The sequence below is a fragment of the Trichechus manatus genome, unplaced genomic scaffold (genome assembly GCF_000243295.1).
Source record: "Trichechus manatus latirostris isolate Lorelei unplaced genomic scaffold, TriManLat1.0 scaffold00021, whole genome shotgun sequence".
Taxonomy (NCBI): domain Eukaryota; kingdom Metazoa; phylum Chordata; class Mammalia; order Sirenia; family Trichechidae; genus Trichechus; species Trichechus manatus.
The window spans coordinates 23431327-23448870 of record NW_004443957.1 but is presented as its reverse complement, the minus strand read 5'-3'; the positions used below and the strand labels follow the sequence as shown (position 1 = coordinate 23448870).

Genomic DNA, 17544 nt, shown 5'->3' with positions numbered 1-17544 from the left:
TAAACTTTCACCTAAAACACAAAATATTAAAAACGAAAAAAATATATAATAGGTACATATATACTATCTAGATTTTTACAAATGAAATTTGATGACCACAACTCACGTTTACATATTCCACTTAGATCACACACCCTATTTATAAATAATATTTATTATATCTTATTTAACTCCTCTGAAATTTGAGTCGTTTCTAGCTACTTAAAATTTACCAGAAATTTCAATAAAAGTAGATAAATTTAGTTTTTTCCATGTTTTATTGGTGGGGAAAAATGCTAATACCTATTCACCTGGAACATGTTAAAAAAAGAATTATGATGATGTAATTAGCAAGTGGTTATAATAATATCAATGTCATACTTAGCGAAGTAATTCTGGTCATTAGGGACTTACTTCATCTATCATCTTGAGAAAAATTTCCTTTTTTATTACAATAGTCTCTCTGATGACATGGACTAACTAATGACAGACACCTACCCTTTCCTGACACCACAGAAAACAAATTAGTATTTCAAATATTCATACAGAAATAACGATGAAGAGAAAAGGAGGCTTCATCTGGCCCTTTGATCTCCATATGGCAGCAGGCGATTATTGGGGAGCTATACACTACACCCATCACCCTGCCTGTCAGTTTGTCATACTGTGGTGGCTTATGTGTTGTTATGACGCTGGAAGCTATGCTACCCATATTTCAAATACTAGCTAGGGCACCCACAGTAGACAGGTTTCAGTGGTGCTGCCAGACTAAAACAGACTAGGAACAAAGGCTTGGTGATATACTTCTGAAAATCAGCCAATGAAAACTTAACAGATCACAACAGAATATTGTCTGATATAGTGCTGGAAGATGAGCCTCCTAGGTTGGAAGTCACTCAAAAGACATAGAGGCTGCAACAATGGACTCCAGCACACCAACAATCGTTAAGATGGCCTGGGACCAGGCAACATTTCATTCTGTTGTACATGGGGTCATCGTGAGTCAGGGCCAACTAAATGGCAACTAACAAGAACAACAATAAAACAGTATGCACTGCATATATTCAAATTTTAACCACTACTCCTCTGTCCAGTCCCTGGAGAAGGACATCATGTTTGAAGTAGAGGGTCAGCGAAAAAGAGGAAGATCCTCAACGAGATGGATTAACATAGTGGCTGCAACACTGGGCTCAAACATAGCAAGGATTGTGAGAATGGCGCAGGACCGGGCAGTGTTCCATTCTGTTGTACAGAGGGTTGCTATGAGTCAGAACCGACTGGAAGGCACCTAACAGCAACAACAGCATGATGAGAAGAAAGATAGTCCATTGGCTAGTTTTTAGTGTTAAGTGTCTTTTCTTGTGTTCTCACAAAGAATCAAAGTAACTGCCTTCATTCTGAGATAGCTCAAATCTACGTTCAACTCACTCAATTGACTTAATATTTCTGAAAACATAATAGGAACTGGTTTACAACTGTTCCCAAATATGTTTCATTGCGGGTGTTAGATTTCCCCCAAAATGTTAAAATGATCTAACACCATACACTGTTACATGAGAAATTGGAAAATAATTAGTATTGAATTGCTGAACCTAATTTCTCTTGAATCGTAAAGACTATACAATGTATAAGATCTCTGACATTTCTTTCAAATATCTGTATTTGCTGTAGAAAAAACTAACTTCAAAAGTTACATGACTACCGTTGAGTCAACTAGGAATTGTAATTAGTAGCTATGCTTCATTCTAACAGATGTCTACCTCCTGGTTTAGCTCATTTTATTTAAAACATATTGCACTTGTTCTCAAATTCATTGATTCTATTTCTGATTAGGTAGGTTACTCTTCTTAATTTTCAACTAGTGGAAATGGTAACAGAATATATTTTAACATTTTAAAATTTTCCCATGCCTACTAGATAACTCCTCATATTCTTCCTGATCTCTCTACCTTCGGGACTGCTGTCCTCATTAGCACAAGAACCCTTGGCCCTGAGCTTTTGACTTGAAAACTCAAAGGCAGGTAGGTGTCCAGGGGTTCCTTCCAAAGAGCAAAGAATGAAAACTAAAAAACAAATGAACACCAACCAAAACCAGGGAGCAATTGTATGGGGAAGCAGACAGGAGCTACTGAAATCCCAAAAGATATAAAATCAAATGCAACATTTCCAAATGATTTCTCATCAAGAGAACTATGAAGACCTGGCTACAACCTCTAAAATGGTAGAGTTATCCCTGAATGACAAAAATTCCAGTGAATTGTGATAGTAGTTTATCTGTGTGGTAGATGCAATAAATTTCCTAAAACTTCTACTCTTGCTAATTTTGTCTTTCTTCCTTTCTTCAGAATAGACTAGAGCTGTGCAGTATAACACACTAGCACTAGGCACTGAAAACCAAACCAAACCAAACCCTTTGCCGTCGAGTCGATTCAGACTCATAGCGACCCTATAGGACAGAGTAGAACTGCTCCCATGGAGTTTCCAAGGAGCACCTGGCGGATTCGAACTGCCAACCTTTTGGTTAGCAGCTGTAGCACTTAACCACTACACGACCAGGGTTTCCACTAGGCGCCATAGCTACTTAAATTATCTAAAATTAAATAAAATTTTAAAATAAACTTAAAAATAGGCATACTAGCCATATTTCATATGCTCAGTTGCCACGTGTGGTTAGTGGCTACCATGAGAGAAGGTGCAGATATAGAACATTTCCATCATTGTAGAAAGTTCTATTAGGCAACCCTGGACTAAAGCTATTAAATCCCAGCGGGAAGGTCACTAATTCACTGACTTACCAGTAGGTGGTGCATTGGCAACAAAACACAGGCAAGGAGCTAGACTGAATCTATCTTGACAGTTATATGCTAGATTTCTGATAATTCCACACCCAAACACCAATGTGGTTATTAAATGCAGTTACAAAAAGAAGACAAAATTTCAGAGATATATAATGACATATTAAGACTATATTCCATTTTAATGACATAATCTTAATGACAAATATGCATCAAAGTTTCTTTTCTTAAAATCTACAACTTAAATTTCCCCAATATAAGATAAAAGGATGATGATGTGGCAAATGTTTACTGCTTTGATATCCATTTTAAGTAATTCCTAATATAAAATTATTTAGATATTAATATTGTTTCCCTTTAATTCTATATTTTTCTTTCCTTAATAACAACAGCAAAAACAAAATTATGCATTCAAGTAGTTCTCGAAGTGATTAGCCAAAACAGATTAAGACAATAAATATGGCTAATAATAAAGATGGAATTTTAAGACATTTCTAGTCTTTCTCGCTTTGGAAATCTTGACTAAATGTCTAGCATTGAATATTACATCGTTCATTCTTCACTGTCTCCACTCTGTAACAACATTCAAATATCACAGAATTTCAAAATAAGAGAGGAAGCCCAGATTTTAGGCTTACACTGTCATTGGCTAACAAACAGTTGTTGTTAGGTGCCGTCGAGTCAGTTCTGACTCATAGCGACCCCATATACAACAGAACGAAACATTGCCCAGTCCTGCGCCATCCTCACAATCGTTGCTATGCTTGAGCCATTGTTGCAGTCACTGTGTCAAACCATCTCATTGAGGGTATTCCTCTTTTTTTGCTGACCCTCTACTTTACCAAGCATGATGTCCTTCTCCAGGGACTGGTCCCTGCTAATAACATATCCAAAGTATTTGAAACAAAGCCTTGCCATCCTTGCTTCCAAGGAGCATTCCAGCTGTACTTCTTCCAAGACATATTTGTTCATTCTCCTGGCAGTCCATGTTTTATTCAATATTCTTCGCCAGCACCATAGTTCAAAGGCATCATTTCTACTTCAGTCTTCCTTATTCATTGTCCAGCTTTTGCATGCATATGAGGCAATTGAAAATACCATGGCTTTGGTCAGGCGCACCTTAGTCCTCAGAGTGACATCTTTGCTTTTTAACACTTTAATGAGGTCTTTTGCAGCAGATTTGCCCAGTGCAAGAGTCACTTGATTTCTTGACTGCTGCTTCCATGGGCATTGATTCTAGATCCAAGTAAAATGAAATCCTTGACTTCAGTCTTTTCTCCATTTGTCATGATGCTGCTTATTGGTCCAGTTGTGAGGATTTTTGTTTTCTTTGTGTTGAGGTATAATCCATACTGAAGGCTGTAGTCTTTGATCTTTATCAGTAAATGCTTCAAGTCCTCTTTGCTTTCAGCAAGCAAAGTTGTGCCATCTGCTTATCGCAGGCTGCTAATGAGTCTTCCTCCAATCCTAATGCCCCATTCTTCATATAGTTTGGCTTCTCGGATTATTTGCTCAGAACACAGATTGAATAAGTATGGTGAAAGGATACAACCCTGATGCACACCTTTCCTGACTTTAAACCACGCAGTATCTCCTTGTTTTGTTTGAACAATTGCCTCTTGGTCTATATACAGGTTCCACATGAGCACAATTAAACGTGCTAGAATTCCCATGGGTTATCCATAATTTGTTATGATCCACACACTCAAATGCCTTTGCCTAGTCAATAAAATACACGTAGACCTCCTTTCTGGTATTCTCTGCTTTCAGCCAAGGTCCATCTGAGATCAGCAATGATATCCCTCGTTCCATGTACTCTTCTGAATCTGCCTTGAATTTCTGGCAGTTCCCTGTGGATGTACTGCTGCAACCACTTTTGATGATCTTCAGCAAAATTTTATTTTTATGTGATATTAATGATATTGTTTGATAATTTCTGCATTCTGTTAAATCACCTTTCTTTGAAATGGACACAAATATGAATCTCTTCCAGTCAGTTGGCCCAGAAGCTGTCCTCCATATTTCTTGACATAGACGAGTGAGTACCTCCAGCACTGCATCTATTTGTTGAAACATCTCAATTGGTATTCCTTCAATTCCTGGAGCCTTCTTTTTCACCAATGCTTTCAGTGCAGCTTGGACTTCTTCCTTCAGTACCATTGGTTCTTGATCATATGCTACCACCTGAAATGGGTGAACGTTGACCAATTCTTTTTGGTACAGTGACTCTGTGTATTCCTCTAATCTTCTTTGATGTTTCCTGTATCGTTCAATATTTTCCCCATAGAATCCTTCACTATTGCAACTCAAGGCTTGAATTTTTTCTTCAGTTCTTTCAGCTTGAGAAATGCCAACCGTGTTCTTCCCTTTTAGTTTTCTAACTCCAGGTCTTTGTACATTTCATTATAATACTTTGTCTTCTTGAGCTGCCCTTTGAAATCTTCTGTTCAGCGCTTTTACTTCATCATTTCTTCCATTTGCTTTCCTACTCTACGTTCAATAGCAAGTTTCAGAGGCTCTTCTGACATCCATTTTTTGCAAACAGTAGCAAATAATAATTAGAATTATTATTTCATGGCATATTAGAAGGAAACAATTGAGTTTTTAGAGTCCCTGGGTGGTACAAACCGTTAACATGCTCAGCTTCTAACTGAAAGGTTGGAGGTGCTTTGGAAGAAGTCCTTGCATTCTACTTCCAAAAAAATCAGCCACTCAAAACACTATGGAGCACAGCTTTACTCTGACACAAATAGGGTCACCATGAGTAGGAGTAAACTCAAAAGAAACTGATATGGAGGTTTTACCCATATGTATGGGTATCTCCTGAACAAGATTCAATTACAGTAACAAAATCTTCTATCAAACATTGGTTAAGGTACTCAAAAAGGGTAATTTCAGATAAATATACAAAGGTCAGAATCAAAAGCATACAAAAGTGGATCTACATAGCATTTCTTGTAGCAAAGATTTAAAAATCTGGCAGTAATTTAAGCTGCCAGACTAATTCATTTGCTACCTTGTTATCTTATCAGGGAAGCAACCATGATGTGGTTGAAAGAACATTTGTCTTGGGAGTCTAGTCGAGATTCACAACCTCCCGTCCTTCCAGCTGTTACTCCCTGACTCCAATTTTGTCATGACCACAACACCTTTGAGCCTTCCTTTGTATGCCAATCTACCAGACCCTGCTTTTAACCTTCTCTTACTTCTTTATCCAGCCTACACCCCACAGGGCATCATCACTCCAACTACTTTTTTACCAGTTACCTTGACTTTTTGTTGAACCATCCCCACAAAACCACAAATGTAAATGATTCCTCCAGTCTGATATGAAAAGGCAACTGAAGATTGAAGGGGGGAAAATTATACAATGATGACGTAGGAATAAGGTTTACCTATTCATTTGAGCCCTCCACTCTCAGCAAGTGGACATGTAGTTTTCTCCACTGAGAAAGACTTTCCTGACTTTTACCTGGCAAATGCTGATCCATCTTCCAGAGGTTGCTTCAGATGCCAACTCCTGTGTGAAGCCCTTCTCCATCTCTGCTCATCACTCTAAGGCAGAATTAAAGGCTCCTCTAGCCCCCAGTGTAATTCTCATCACAGTGTGTTGTTAATATATATTTGCTTAACTTACTCATGGTCTTTTTGAGGGTGGAGCCTTGGTGGCGAAGTAGTTACAAGCTCAGCTGCTAATCAAAAGGTCTGCAGATCGAATCCACCAGCCACTCCTTGGAAACTCTATCGAGCAGTTCTACTCTGTCCTATAGGGTTGCTATGAGTCGGAATCAACTAAACAGCAACAGGTTTTTTTTTTTTGAGGGTAAGTAAGTAAGTATTAAAAAAACAGTTGCCATTGAGCTGATCCCAAGTCATGGCAACCCCATGCATGTCAAAGTACAGCTATGCTCCACAGGGTTTTCAATAGTTGTTTTTTTGGAAGTAGATTGCCAGGCCTTTCTTCCAAGGTGCCTCTGGGTAGACTCAAACCTCCAACCTTCTGGTTAACAGCCAAGCACATTAACCATTTGCACCACCCACAGAGTCTGCATAGGACACAGCATAAATGAAGATTCCATCATCATAGTTATTATCTACCAGTTTTGCCCTCTCAATATTTAAATACTCCTAACATCTTGTTGTTGTATGCCGTCAAGTCAATTCCAACTCATAGCAACGCTACAGGACAGAGTAGAACTGTCCCATAGGTTTTCCTAGACTGTAAATCTTTACGGAAGTAGATCACCAAGTCTTTTCTCCTGTGAAGCCGACGGGTGAGTTTGAACCACTGACCTCTCAGTTAGCAGTCAAGCACTTAACCACTGTGCAAATGAAGCAAATATTCCTACTTCGTAGCATATTTAGTATATTTTAGTAAATTTAGCTCTAATTTCATTTTTATTCATAATAGTCAAATATTATAGCACCTTCCTCATATATAAACATAGTAAGCTAATAGGTTGTTTCCTATACAGGCAGTGCCCTGATTACAAAGTCTGTTCCTAAGTCTGCCTTTAAGTCAAATTTTTCGTAAGCTGGAACAGTTAGGTATGGTTCGCATCCAACATCAGTTAGTCAAATGTTTGTCTTAGTATATAGTATATACTGTATCTTTCTATGCATAAAAAAATAAAACATTTCCAGATACACTAAAACAACTTTAACATAATAATAAAGTAATAATAATAACAATGTTTTCATGCACTTCACAAAGTAGCACCTATTTTTTATTATGAACCATTGCATGTAGAGTACCTGGAATTTTTAATATAATAGGCTTTACAGGCTTGGTTCGTGACTACAGGTTGTATGTAAGTCAAATGCTGGCAACCCGGGAACTGCCTGTATTGCAAATATCTATTCTTTAGAAAGACAGCTTATTTTTTAATTGGATAATTGATTCACAAAATAATATTTCAACAAAGTAAGATATAGGGGAATAAAATAGGGGAAAGTGGAATCAAATACATTTTTCATACATGTTATGATATAATTATATTTCCAGCTTCCAAAAGTCCCCACGCCTAAATACCGTACTTCTCCTCCAGTCTCCCCACAGACATGCACCAAATGCAACACTGCGTACTAAGTATTATGTCAGGCACTGAAGGTACAAAGCTTACTAAAATTGGGCCCTTGCCTTAATGGAGCTTATAGTCTCATCATCTTACATTTTCTCTGTGTGCTTGCTTTGGTAGCTCATTTACAGTTCTCACTCTCCTCTAGGGCTCTCCTTAGCAGCTACTCTACTATAACTTGGAACCTAAGTCAAAGGATCCACTGAACTGTTGCAACACACCTGGTCTACTCCGTAAGATATCAGAGAGAGGAGGAATATGGGACAGGCAGGGAATTAAAATCAAGCAGTGGTTTCTCCAAGGAAACATTACACACAGTGCTGAGATTTCCAGAGATTCTTCACTCTATCTATGTGACAGGGTCCTGCAGACACTTTGTACCTTTTTCTGTTTTAAAAAAAATGTTCGGTACTCTCCCTTTTCTGTCCATTCTCAAGGACCTTTCATTTATTTTCTATCTGTAACTTTCCTCTCCCTATCTGTATCTTAGGCCTGTTCTTAGCATATATAGACATTTCTGTTTGCTCTGCAGAACGATGGGAAGACCAGGTTCAGATCTGGACTCTGTCAGGTGCTAGTTTTGCAACGCAGGCCAGTCACTAAGCTCTCAGGGGCTCAGCTTCCTTATGGACAAAATACAGATACAAATAATAGCACAATCTGTCAGTGTATATCATGAGCTCCTAAAATTGTTTAAATGTTAATTAGTAGCTTTATTGTAATGATTTAGTGGGTTGAGGCACTTGCTGATTTCCATCTGTTCTCTCTTCTCACCAGTCACTGCTTTGTGAAAGGATGAGTGCCCCCAGTGATCACATTTCAGCATTTAACCTCGCTAACAGCTAGGTGTCCTTCCTTCTAGCTCTCTTAAATCTATCTAGCAATTTCTTATACACTTAAAGTATATCACTGTTCATTCACATTTTTTCTTTTCCTTTTACAATCTAAATAAATCTAAATCTTTAAACTTTCCTTATAAGTTCTATTTAAAGACAATTTAATACTATTTTTTCTCTTTTAAGCTTTAGAGAGATATAAGTTTTGCCCATTAAAGTGTTCTAACATTTATTTGGAGTCCCTGGGTGGTGCAAATGGTTACAGCTCTTGGCTGCTAACTGAAAGGTTGGCATTTGAGTCTACCCAGAGGCACCTCAGAGGAAAGGTCTGGCAATCTACTTCCCAAAAATCAGCCATTGAAAAACCTATGAAGCACAGTTCTACTCTGACACACATGGAGTCACAATAAGTCGGAATCAAATTGACAGTAACTGGTTTATCAACATCTATATAGCACATAGATGCCTTGGATAAAAGGCCAAAGAAAATGAAATGAATAATATTCATTTGTACATTTTATTGCATGAAATTGGAGTGTCATATAAAGAAGCCTACCCCTTACCATGGAGTCAGTTGAAAGGTAGGCAAAGTAAGTGAATATTAAACTTTTCTCCTCATAAAGTTTATAGTCACCACAGAACAGATTTGGGAAAGTAAGTATTACTATAGGAAAGCTATACATTCCTCAGATATTACTGGGGTGAATACTTGATACAAAACTTATCTAGAATATTTTTATTTAGATCTAAAGTCTCCCAGCTTCTTATTAGATCCTTAGCACTGAAGGCAACAATAGGCAGTATTTTAACAGAGCATCTCATTCATTTGTGTTGATTCATACGGGGACTTCCAGCAACCAAGGCAGTGAATAAAAGTAGTTTTGACAGCAAGTAATGATTTGGAGATTTTAATTTTAAGTATATGGTTTCACTCCATCTGAATGAAATCCACAAAGATGGCACTAGTATTTAAAACAGACATATACATATCTCAGGTCAACTGAAGAAAAAGAAAAGCTTAACTAGCAAGACTTTGACATATTAAAATGACTAGGAAAAGAGATTCAGCTAACAAAAATCAATTTTCCTTATTCAAATAAGGATACAGACTTCTGTAAATCAAAATTTATTTATGTGAAAATCTTGCAAAGGGGAAAATTGGAGGAGATACTGAAGGGATCTTCCACGCTTCTGTTAATGGACTATTCACTTACTAAAAAACCTAATTTAGTTATCAACTGAAATTCTGCATTTATTCTTTGTTTCTTTTTTTTTATCCCAGTTTCTTCAGAAAAGATTTAAGGTGGCATTCTAATACAGTCCTATAAAATTCCAGATTCTTAAGTTTTCTAATGTGAATTTTTGTACTGTTAAACATTTTAACTTGACGTCTTGAAGCAATCACAATACTTTTAAATTTACAAAGAAATCCTTACAATGTTTATTTATTAAATACAAAAAAGAATTAAAAATATATAGAATAACATTTCACATTTTATAGATATACAATAAACCTCCCAAGTAAGTGGAATAGTTACTAGTAATCCTGTCTGAAGAACAAGTGAGGCTGTCATCTCAATTCTAAGAGTCTTCCAGGTAAATACCATGTGTGCACCATTTTTAGTGAATCTCATACTCTTAAAAAAAATTTTTTAAGTGTTCAGAGAAAAAAATAAGTAGCCTTGAGAAAGATGGCTCTACATAACTAGCAATTATAAAAAAAACAAATTTCATATTAGCAAGGTTTCTCAAAAGTAACCTTTTCTCTTAGTAGAGCTTTGTTAATTAAATTAAGGTCTTTCCTCATCCTGAGTGTTTCAGGAGTGTGTTACCCTGTTGTTTGGAGGAGGGGCCATGTTTGAACAAAGATGGAAGAAAAGAGCCGAAGAGTAAGAATTTTTTATTTTTTCTACATAGGAAAACAGCAACTCAGAAAAGCTACCTCACTAAAACCCAACCCATTGCCATCCAGTTGATTCCAACTCATAGAGACTCATTAGTATCCAGAAATAAAAGTGATGTCTTGCACAAACAAGTTGAGATACTAGATACAGGTCCATTTCCAGAGGTGAAGCAGGTTCAATAAAACCATAGTTGATAGTATAGGGGAGCAAATTTCGGTATGGGAGTTTTTTGCTTTTTTTTTTTTTTTAATGAATGAACTGCAATTTGAACTTGAAGAAGAAAACCCAAGTCAAAGTATATAATACATGAAAGCTAAAGCTAGTAAGAGATGCCACCACAGACATACTATGTATGATCTTATTTTGTTTACATCAAATGGTAGTTCCTCTTAATGTTAACATATTTAACTAAATTTTTAATTTTTTGAAAGAGTAATAGTTTTCTGACACGAGCTGATACCATTTATTTGTTATCTATACGTGGAAAATTTTCTACCACTCAGCATGCAGCTATGAAATTGCTGTCATATCTTTATAGCTAACTGCCTGCAAACGAATCTTAGGAAGAATTATCTACATAAGGACACGTTTTTTGACATAAACTTTTTAATTTGAAAACACGTATCACTAGATCCTTAGTTCATACTCTACATTTCTATTTACATAAATCAGATAAGAGATGTTTCTTCTGATAAATATTTGACCTAAAACCTGTTTTTGTTTTAAGTCCTATTATTCTCTTTTTGAGGGCATTATTTCTTAATTTATTCTCTTAATTATTTCTTATTTTAAATTTACTTTCTTAATTATTTCTTAACTTAAATATAAAAGTAATAATGAAACTTTATAGAATATTAAGAAAACAATTATCCATAACTGAATCTCCCAATAAAATTAATGTGAGCATTTTAGTGTATTTCCTTTCAAAAAATCTTAAATTCTATTTACACTGTTTAAAAATAATTCATGCCTATTAAATAAATTGTGTCAAGTACAGAAAAGTATAAGTAAAAAAGTCATTTATAGTTTAACTGCCCCAAAACAATCATATTCATATTTTTGTATATATTAATCCAGTTTTTTTTTTTTTTCCTCTTAGTGTAGCGTTGGAGGTTTCTATTTGTTTGCAAAGATGTACTGCTGAGTTTTGTGGTAAACCCTGCTTAAGGGAATCCCTTTCCTAAGGAATTTACTGTGTCTAATTATACCATTATCCACATAGTGAGGAATTCTCATAACGAAATAAGCATAACAAACCACTAACATTCTAGCATGCTCATTAGTGCGCTTAACTCAATCATAGTTTCTGAGGTCAGTGTTTCTTCTCAAGAGTCTTTGGATGAATTTGTGCTGAGGCTGATAATAGTCATCAAGGGAAATTCACCAGTCCTTTATAGTTCGTCCTGTTTAATTTTGACTTCGTTTTTCTTTTTAGTTGACTTCAGGGAGTTAACTGGCATCTTCCTCTTTAATTTTGACTTCTTTTTCTTTTTTTTAAACTGACTTCAGGAAGTTAACTGTCATCTTCAATAAATTATTTTAAGAAGGGTATGTGTTTGGTATTTCTTCTAAATCCTTGAACATTTGAGAATGTCCTTTTGATGGCTTTTCATAGGGAATAATTTAACTTCTGGTATCCCAAACTTTTCTCTGAAAACTACATGTGTCTTTTCCCATTACTGTTCCATTGAAGAAGACTCAAGTGTAAACAACAGAAACCTGTGCTAGCTAACTTAAGCAGAAAAGGAATTCATCGGAAGCATATTTTTTGAACCACAGAATCAAAAAGAGACTGGATATCAGGCAGAAACTAAGGGAAGCTAGGCAGCTGAGAACATAGCCAAGGTCATGCTAAAGGAAAAAGTACTAAAATGATGGTGCTGAACCACTGGGACATTTGCTTCTGCTGCTGATGGACTCTGAATTCCATGTTGCTGCCAAAATTGTAGTCTTTTAAATGTCCGTAGTCTTGGCAAGCATCAAAATCCCCTAGAAGCATCTTATTGGCTAATTTCAGGCCACGTGACCTGCCAGGAACTGAGGAAAGGAATTATCTGATCTCATTTGTTTTCTGCTTCCCAACAACATAATGAAAAATTCCTCCCAAAATTAGAAAAAGTGTTCTCCAGTAGTTAAGAGCTATGGCTGTTAACAGAAGGTTGGCAGTTCAAATGAACCAGCCGCTCCTTGGAAACCCCACAAGGCAGTTCTATTCTGTCCTATAAGGTCGCTATGAGTTGGAATTGACTCGATGGCAAAGAGTTTGATTTTTTTGTTTGTTTGTTTTTAGTTCAAACCCTAAAGAACCAAAAGGTGACAAATATTCACTGCAATTATCTTCTAATCTTTAGCACATCTGAATAGTATAACACCAGCCTAACTTCATCCCTCAGTTTATAAAGTTATTTGTTAGTCTGCATGTTTGTGGGGATTTTTTTCTTTATGCCAGTAATCTGAAATTTCAGCTAGGATGTGTCTAGATGAAGTTCTTCCTTAGTTAATCTTGCTTGATTTGCTCATCCAGGACATTTTTTTCCCTCCTCTAGGACAGTTTTCTTCAGTTATATCTTTGACTATTTCTTTAGTTTCAGTTATCTTTGCTTCTTAAACACCTATAAGTCAATTCTCTGTCTTTATCCTTTTTAAAAATTCATATTATTTATCTGTTAGTTATTTTCCTCAGCATTCTGAAAGAACTTCTCAAGTTTACATACCACATTCCTGATTTTATTTTTATGTATTATAAATTCTGCTCTTCAGTGCCTCTAATTTAGATTTACATTCTAATTTTACATTTTTAACCTCAAAACCTTCCTTATTTCTTCCATCACTGTCACTAATGTCCTTTCATCATAGCCTGATCTTGCCTCATAAATTTACACTCTCACTTAAAAGAGGATAAGTCTTTTTGAAAGACTTTGGTTATGCCATTTTTTCCAGGTCTTTAAAATAAACTACTTTCAAAGCATCATTTCTTATAACTATCTCCCCTCTTTCTGTTCCTGGTATTTTTTCTTAGTTTTCATAGTTTTCTTTTTCTTCATCTTCAAATGAAGTGTCATCTATCCAGGCCAAGTATCATTTCTTATAACTATCTCCCCTCTTCCTGTTCCTGGTATTTTTTCTTAGTTTTCATAGTTTTCTTTTTCTTTATCTTCAAATGAAGTGTCATCTATCCAGGCCAAGTCTGTGAACAAAGTGTTTGGATGGATGTTCTTTTCTAGGTGAACCTCCTTTTTAGCTCTGAAGCTGAGTGAAAGCCTTAGGTACATGACTTCTTGGCCAATTCTCATTTATGAGGCTCTCTGGCTGAGATAGAATGCTCTCCTCTGCCACCATCTGTCTCTAAAATCCCCATATGACATATCTATCAATTTCACCTTTGCCTCCAAATATTTTTATTGATGGGAACAGATATCTCAGGTTGTAATTTTCTACCTGGGGCAGACTTCTTGTCTACCTCTTATCCTGCTGTTTTTCTGACGGTATCTTAGAGGTATCCATGTGTATGAGGAGAAAGCATTCTGGCTTCCTAAAAGAATAACCATTCCTTATTGGAGAAAACCATGAAACACAGCAACAAAGATAGCTTCCCTCTACTTTCATGTGAAGAAAAATAAGACGGACTACTGATTGAGACTCTCATTCCATTGACTTTAAAGTATAAATAAATATTATACATATACATATTTATACTATATATGGAGTTGTTGGGTGGTGCAAAGGTTAATGCGCTTAGCTGCTAACCAAAAGGTTGGAGGTTCAAGTCTACTCAGAGGTGCCTTGAAAAAAAGGCCTGGTGATCTACTTTGGGAAAATCAGCCACTGAAAATCCTATGGAGCAATTCTACCCTATACTGACTCAACAGCAACTGGTTTGGTTTGGTTGGATATTATACGTACTTACTATAGAAACTAAAATATTTATATATAAATAAAATTCTTCCCAGATTTTTTCCTACTGTTAATTGCCACTGTTGGTTTTCAGTGTTCTTCAGTTTTTGTCTTTTTGAGGTCTTTATATTTTACAGTTAGGTGAGGAGAGACTGTAATAGCTAGACACACATATTTTAAACCATAAAATTCTTGTAAGTTATATTTTGTAAAACTACCAAAATTTTATGAACAATGGATTTTGACTCCTAAAAGTATTCCAGATATAGTTTCCAAACAGACCTGTGGAGGCACAATAACATAAAATGAGGCTATGAATTAAGCTATCGATTCCCTGTAAGCAAGAAAACTACTTCAAAGTATTCACTTCAAGTAACTATCTTATGTTCAAAATTTTCTATAACTTTTTTATTCCTGCTTTTTAAAACACTTAACTGCATATAATAAAATTAATTTGTAATTGAAGATTTAATGCCAATAGTTTACATGCATATCATTAACTATATTAATATACATGAATTATATCCCTGGGTATAGCAGTTTCTTTTATCAAATATCCGTAGTTTTTCAACAGTGCATGCAATCATAAAATAATACATTCAGATGACCACAAGCAGCTACAGTCTCTTTTTTCCTATGAAACAGTGTCATAAATTCTAGAGTATATTTTTTGTTAGATTTTTAAAACATGCTTATTCATCAACATTTTTTCTCAAACTCAAGGCCAACTAGACGAGTCATAAAAGAATGACTAAGCGGACTTATACCGCAACAGATCATAGAGATTAGCCAATAATCATATAATGCCATATTTTTTGTATTTATGTTTAGTATATCACCATGTTGCTGTAAAAAAAAATCAGCATAGCACACTTAACAAAAATACCTCATGAGGGCCGGGAGTGGTTGGCAAACAATTGTAGAAGGTGCACATTACTTGTGTAAAAATACAGTAATAGCATCTTACCTCAGCACTTATTTTAATCATTGGATGATAATGATTCAATTTTACTAGCTAAAAATGAGTCCAGGGCTTCCCTTAAAAATATACATTTCTAGGTAATAGAGTTCATTGTGTAGAACAGATTTAAATGCTCCTTCCAGTTGTTCTTGGAATTGCCCAAGCTGCCTGTTAAAAATATAGCTTTACAGGTCCCACAGTAGATGTATGGAATCAGAATCTTTGAACATGGGGTTAGGAATCTGCTTTTCCTTTTAGCAAGTTCTTTGGATAACTCCTTCCCCACAAAAGTTGAAGAATCACTGCTCTAATGCACTAAAAATAATACTGATGGTCTAAAAACAGAACCTGGGGAAACAAAGAAGGTTCTGATTTTATTTTGCAGTTCCATTCTAAGGAACTTCAGGTCAAGAACCAAGATCAAATTTCAGAAGTTCATTCTCATTTATTTTATCTGAAATAATCAGTTTGGTAAAAGAGTTCCAAAGTTCTAGTAAACCAAGTTTCTACTTAGATTAACTCACATTATCTAGGCAGTTCACCATGTGGAAACGTAGTGAACCATCTACAAAAGCAGTGTTTCCCTAGAGATGTCACTCGATCAACTGACAAAGGACACATATAAAGATTGCAGAATATATCTCAACAACCAGGAAGAAAACCAGAATCAGATGTCAGCCATTTTGTTAATTCTCACCATAGTTTCACTTTTCTGCCATTAATAATATTTGATGAACTAGCCTGAAACTCAGTGGTCACTCGCTTAGATAATCTTGTTAAAAAATCACATGAGAGTGTTAGTTCAGGCATGATGTAAGCTTGTTCCAATACCATAACCAAATAGCCAGATCCAATTCTGATGTAAGCAGTCTTCCACATCAGGGATTTGAAATGAAATATTTTGCTGAGGCAGCAACTAAACCTTTCAGTTTAACAGTGAAAAACGTCTGATAGTAATTTGCTCATTGTATTTAGACTCTCAGTTGGCCCAGAGACATTTAGAAACCAAATATAATTCTAATAAACTGAAGCTTTAGAGCAGTTTCTGATCTTCATTTGATAGTCTTTAATAAGATATATATTTTAACACACATTTTTAGCACACTTGTTTTCAGCTATCTGAACATTTAGTCTATTTAGACATAACGCAAGACTAGTTTACCATCAGTTTATTATTTATTAAGGACTATGTGTATGTGTGCATGTGTGTGTGTCTAAGACAAGGTTAAAAACTCTGCTTAAGTTTCAATAAAACTTTACTGAGATGAAAGCATCTTAAACTTTTATTCAAAATAAGTAAATTAGTTATATACACAAATAATATAGTATTTAAAATTGTGCAGGAACTTTCTGAAAAAATTATTAAAACAATTAGAATTTTTTAAATTCACATTTTTAAACTACTAAATCATTCAAAGACAATTTCTATTTATATTCTCCTAAAACAGAAGTCTTCAACTAGTAGGGTTAATTTTGTTTGTTTTAAACTCATCTATTTGTTAATGATGTTTCTCAGTTTCCAATTTAGTCAGCTATAGACCACTGAAAAGACACAAGCATTCTATAATTCAAAACTGTCACTGTTTGTGTAGATACTGTCACTCTTTGGTGGCAGACTTGAGAGGACAGAGATCTAAGGAGGAAGACAGAAAAGCACCATAATTCAGAAGTTAAAACGAGTACTGTACCTTGTACTGTGAGGAACACTGAAGCAGCTGATGATCCTCCTTCACTGGAAGCCATACAGTGATATGTTCCAGCATCGCTGAACTTGACATTCTTGAGCTCCAATGAGTGGTTAGCCAAGAACCTAATTCTCGCTGGGTCTGCCAGTTTGATATCTCTGTCATTCCTCCACCAGGTTAGATTGTAATCCACTGCACTGATGACGGGACAGGTCAAAACTGCTCTTTCTCCAGGAGTGACTGTAACGTTATTAGGCACTTGGATGATAGGAGGGGGCTCTGTGTGAAATCAAAAGTTTCAAATCAATGGCCATCTAAGATACTCCACTGGTCTCATCCCTTAGGGAGCAAGGGAGAATGAAGAGAACAGGATACAAGGAAAAGATTAGTCCAAAGGACTAATTGTCCACAG

General features: G+C 35.7%; 1 protein-coding gene across 1 annotated transcript in view; it reads right to left on the bottom strand.

Annotated features, from left to right (window-relative positions):
* Positions 1-17544, bottom strand: part of HMCN1 (hemicentin 1) — a 545341-nt gene that overhangs the window by 282480 nt on the left and 245317 nt on the right. The window contains exon 11 of the mRNA XM_004372917.2: positions 17136-17411. Within this exon, the coding sequence (XP_004372974.1) occupies positions 17136-17411 (276 nt within the window). The remainder of the gene's footprint in view (positions 1-17135; positions 17412-17544) is intronic.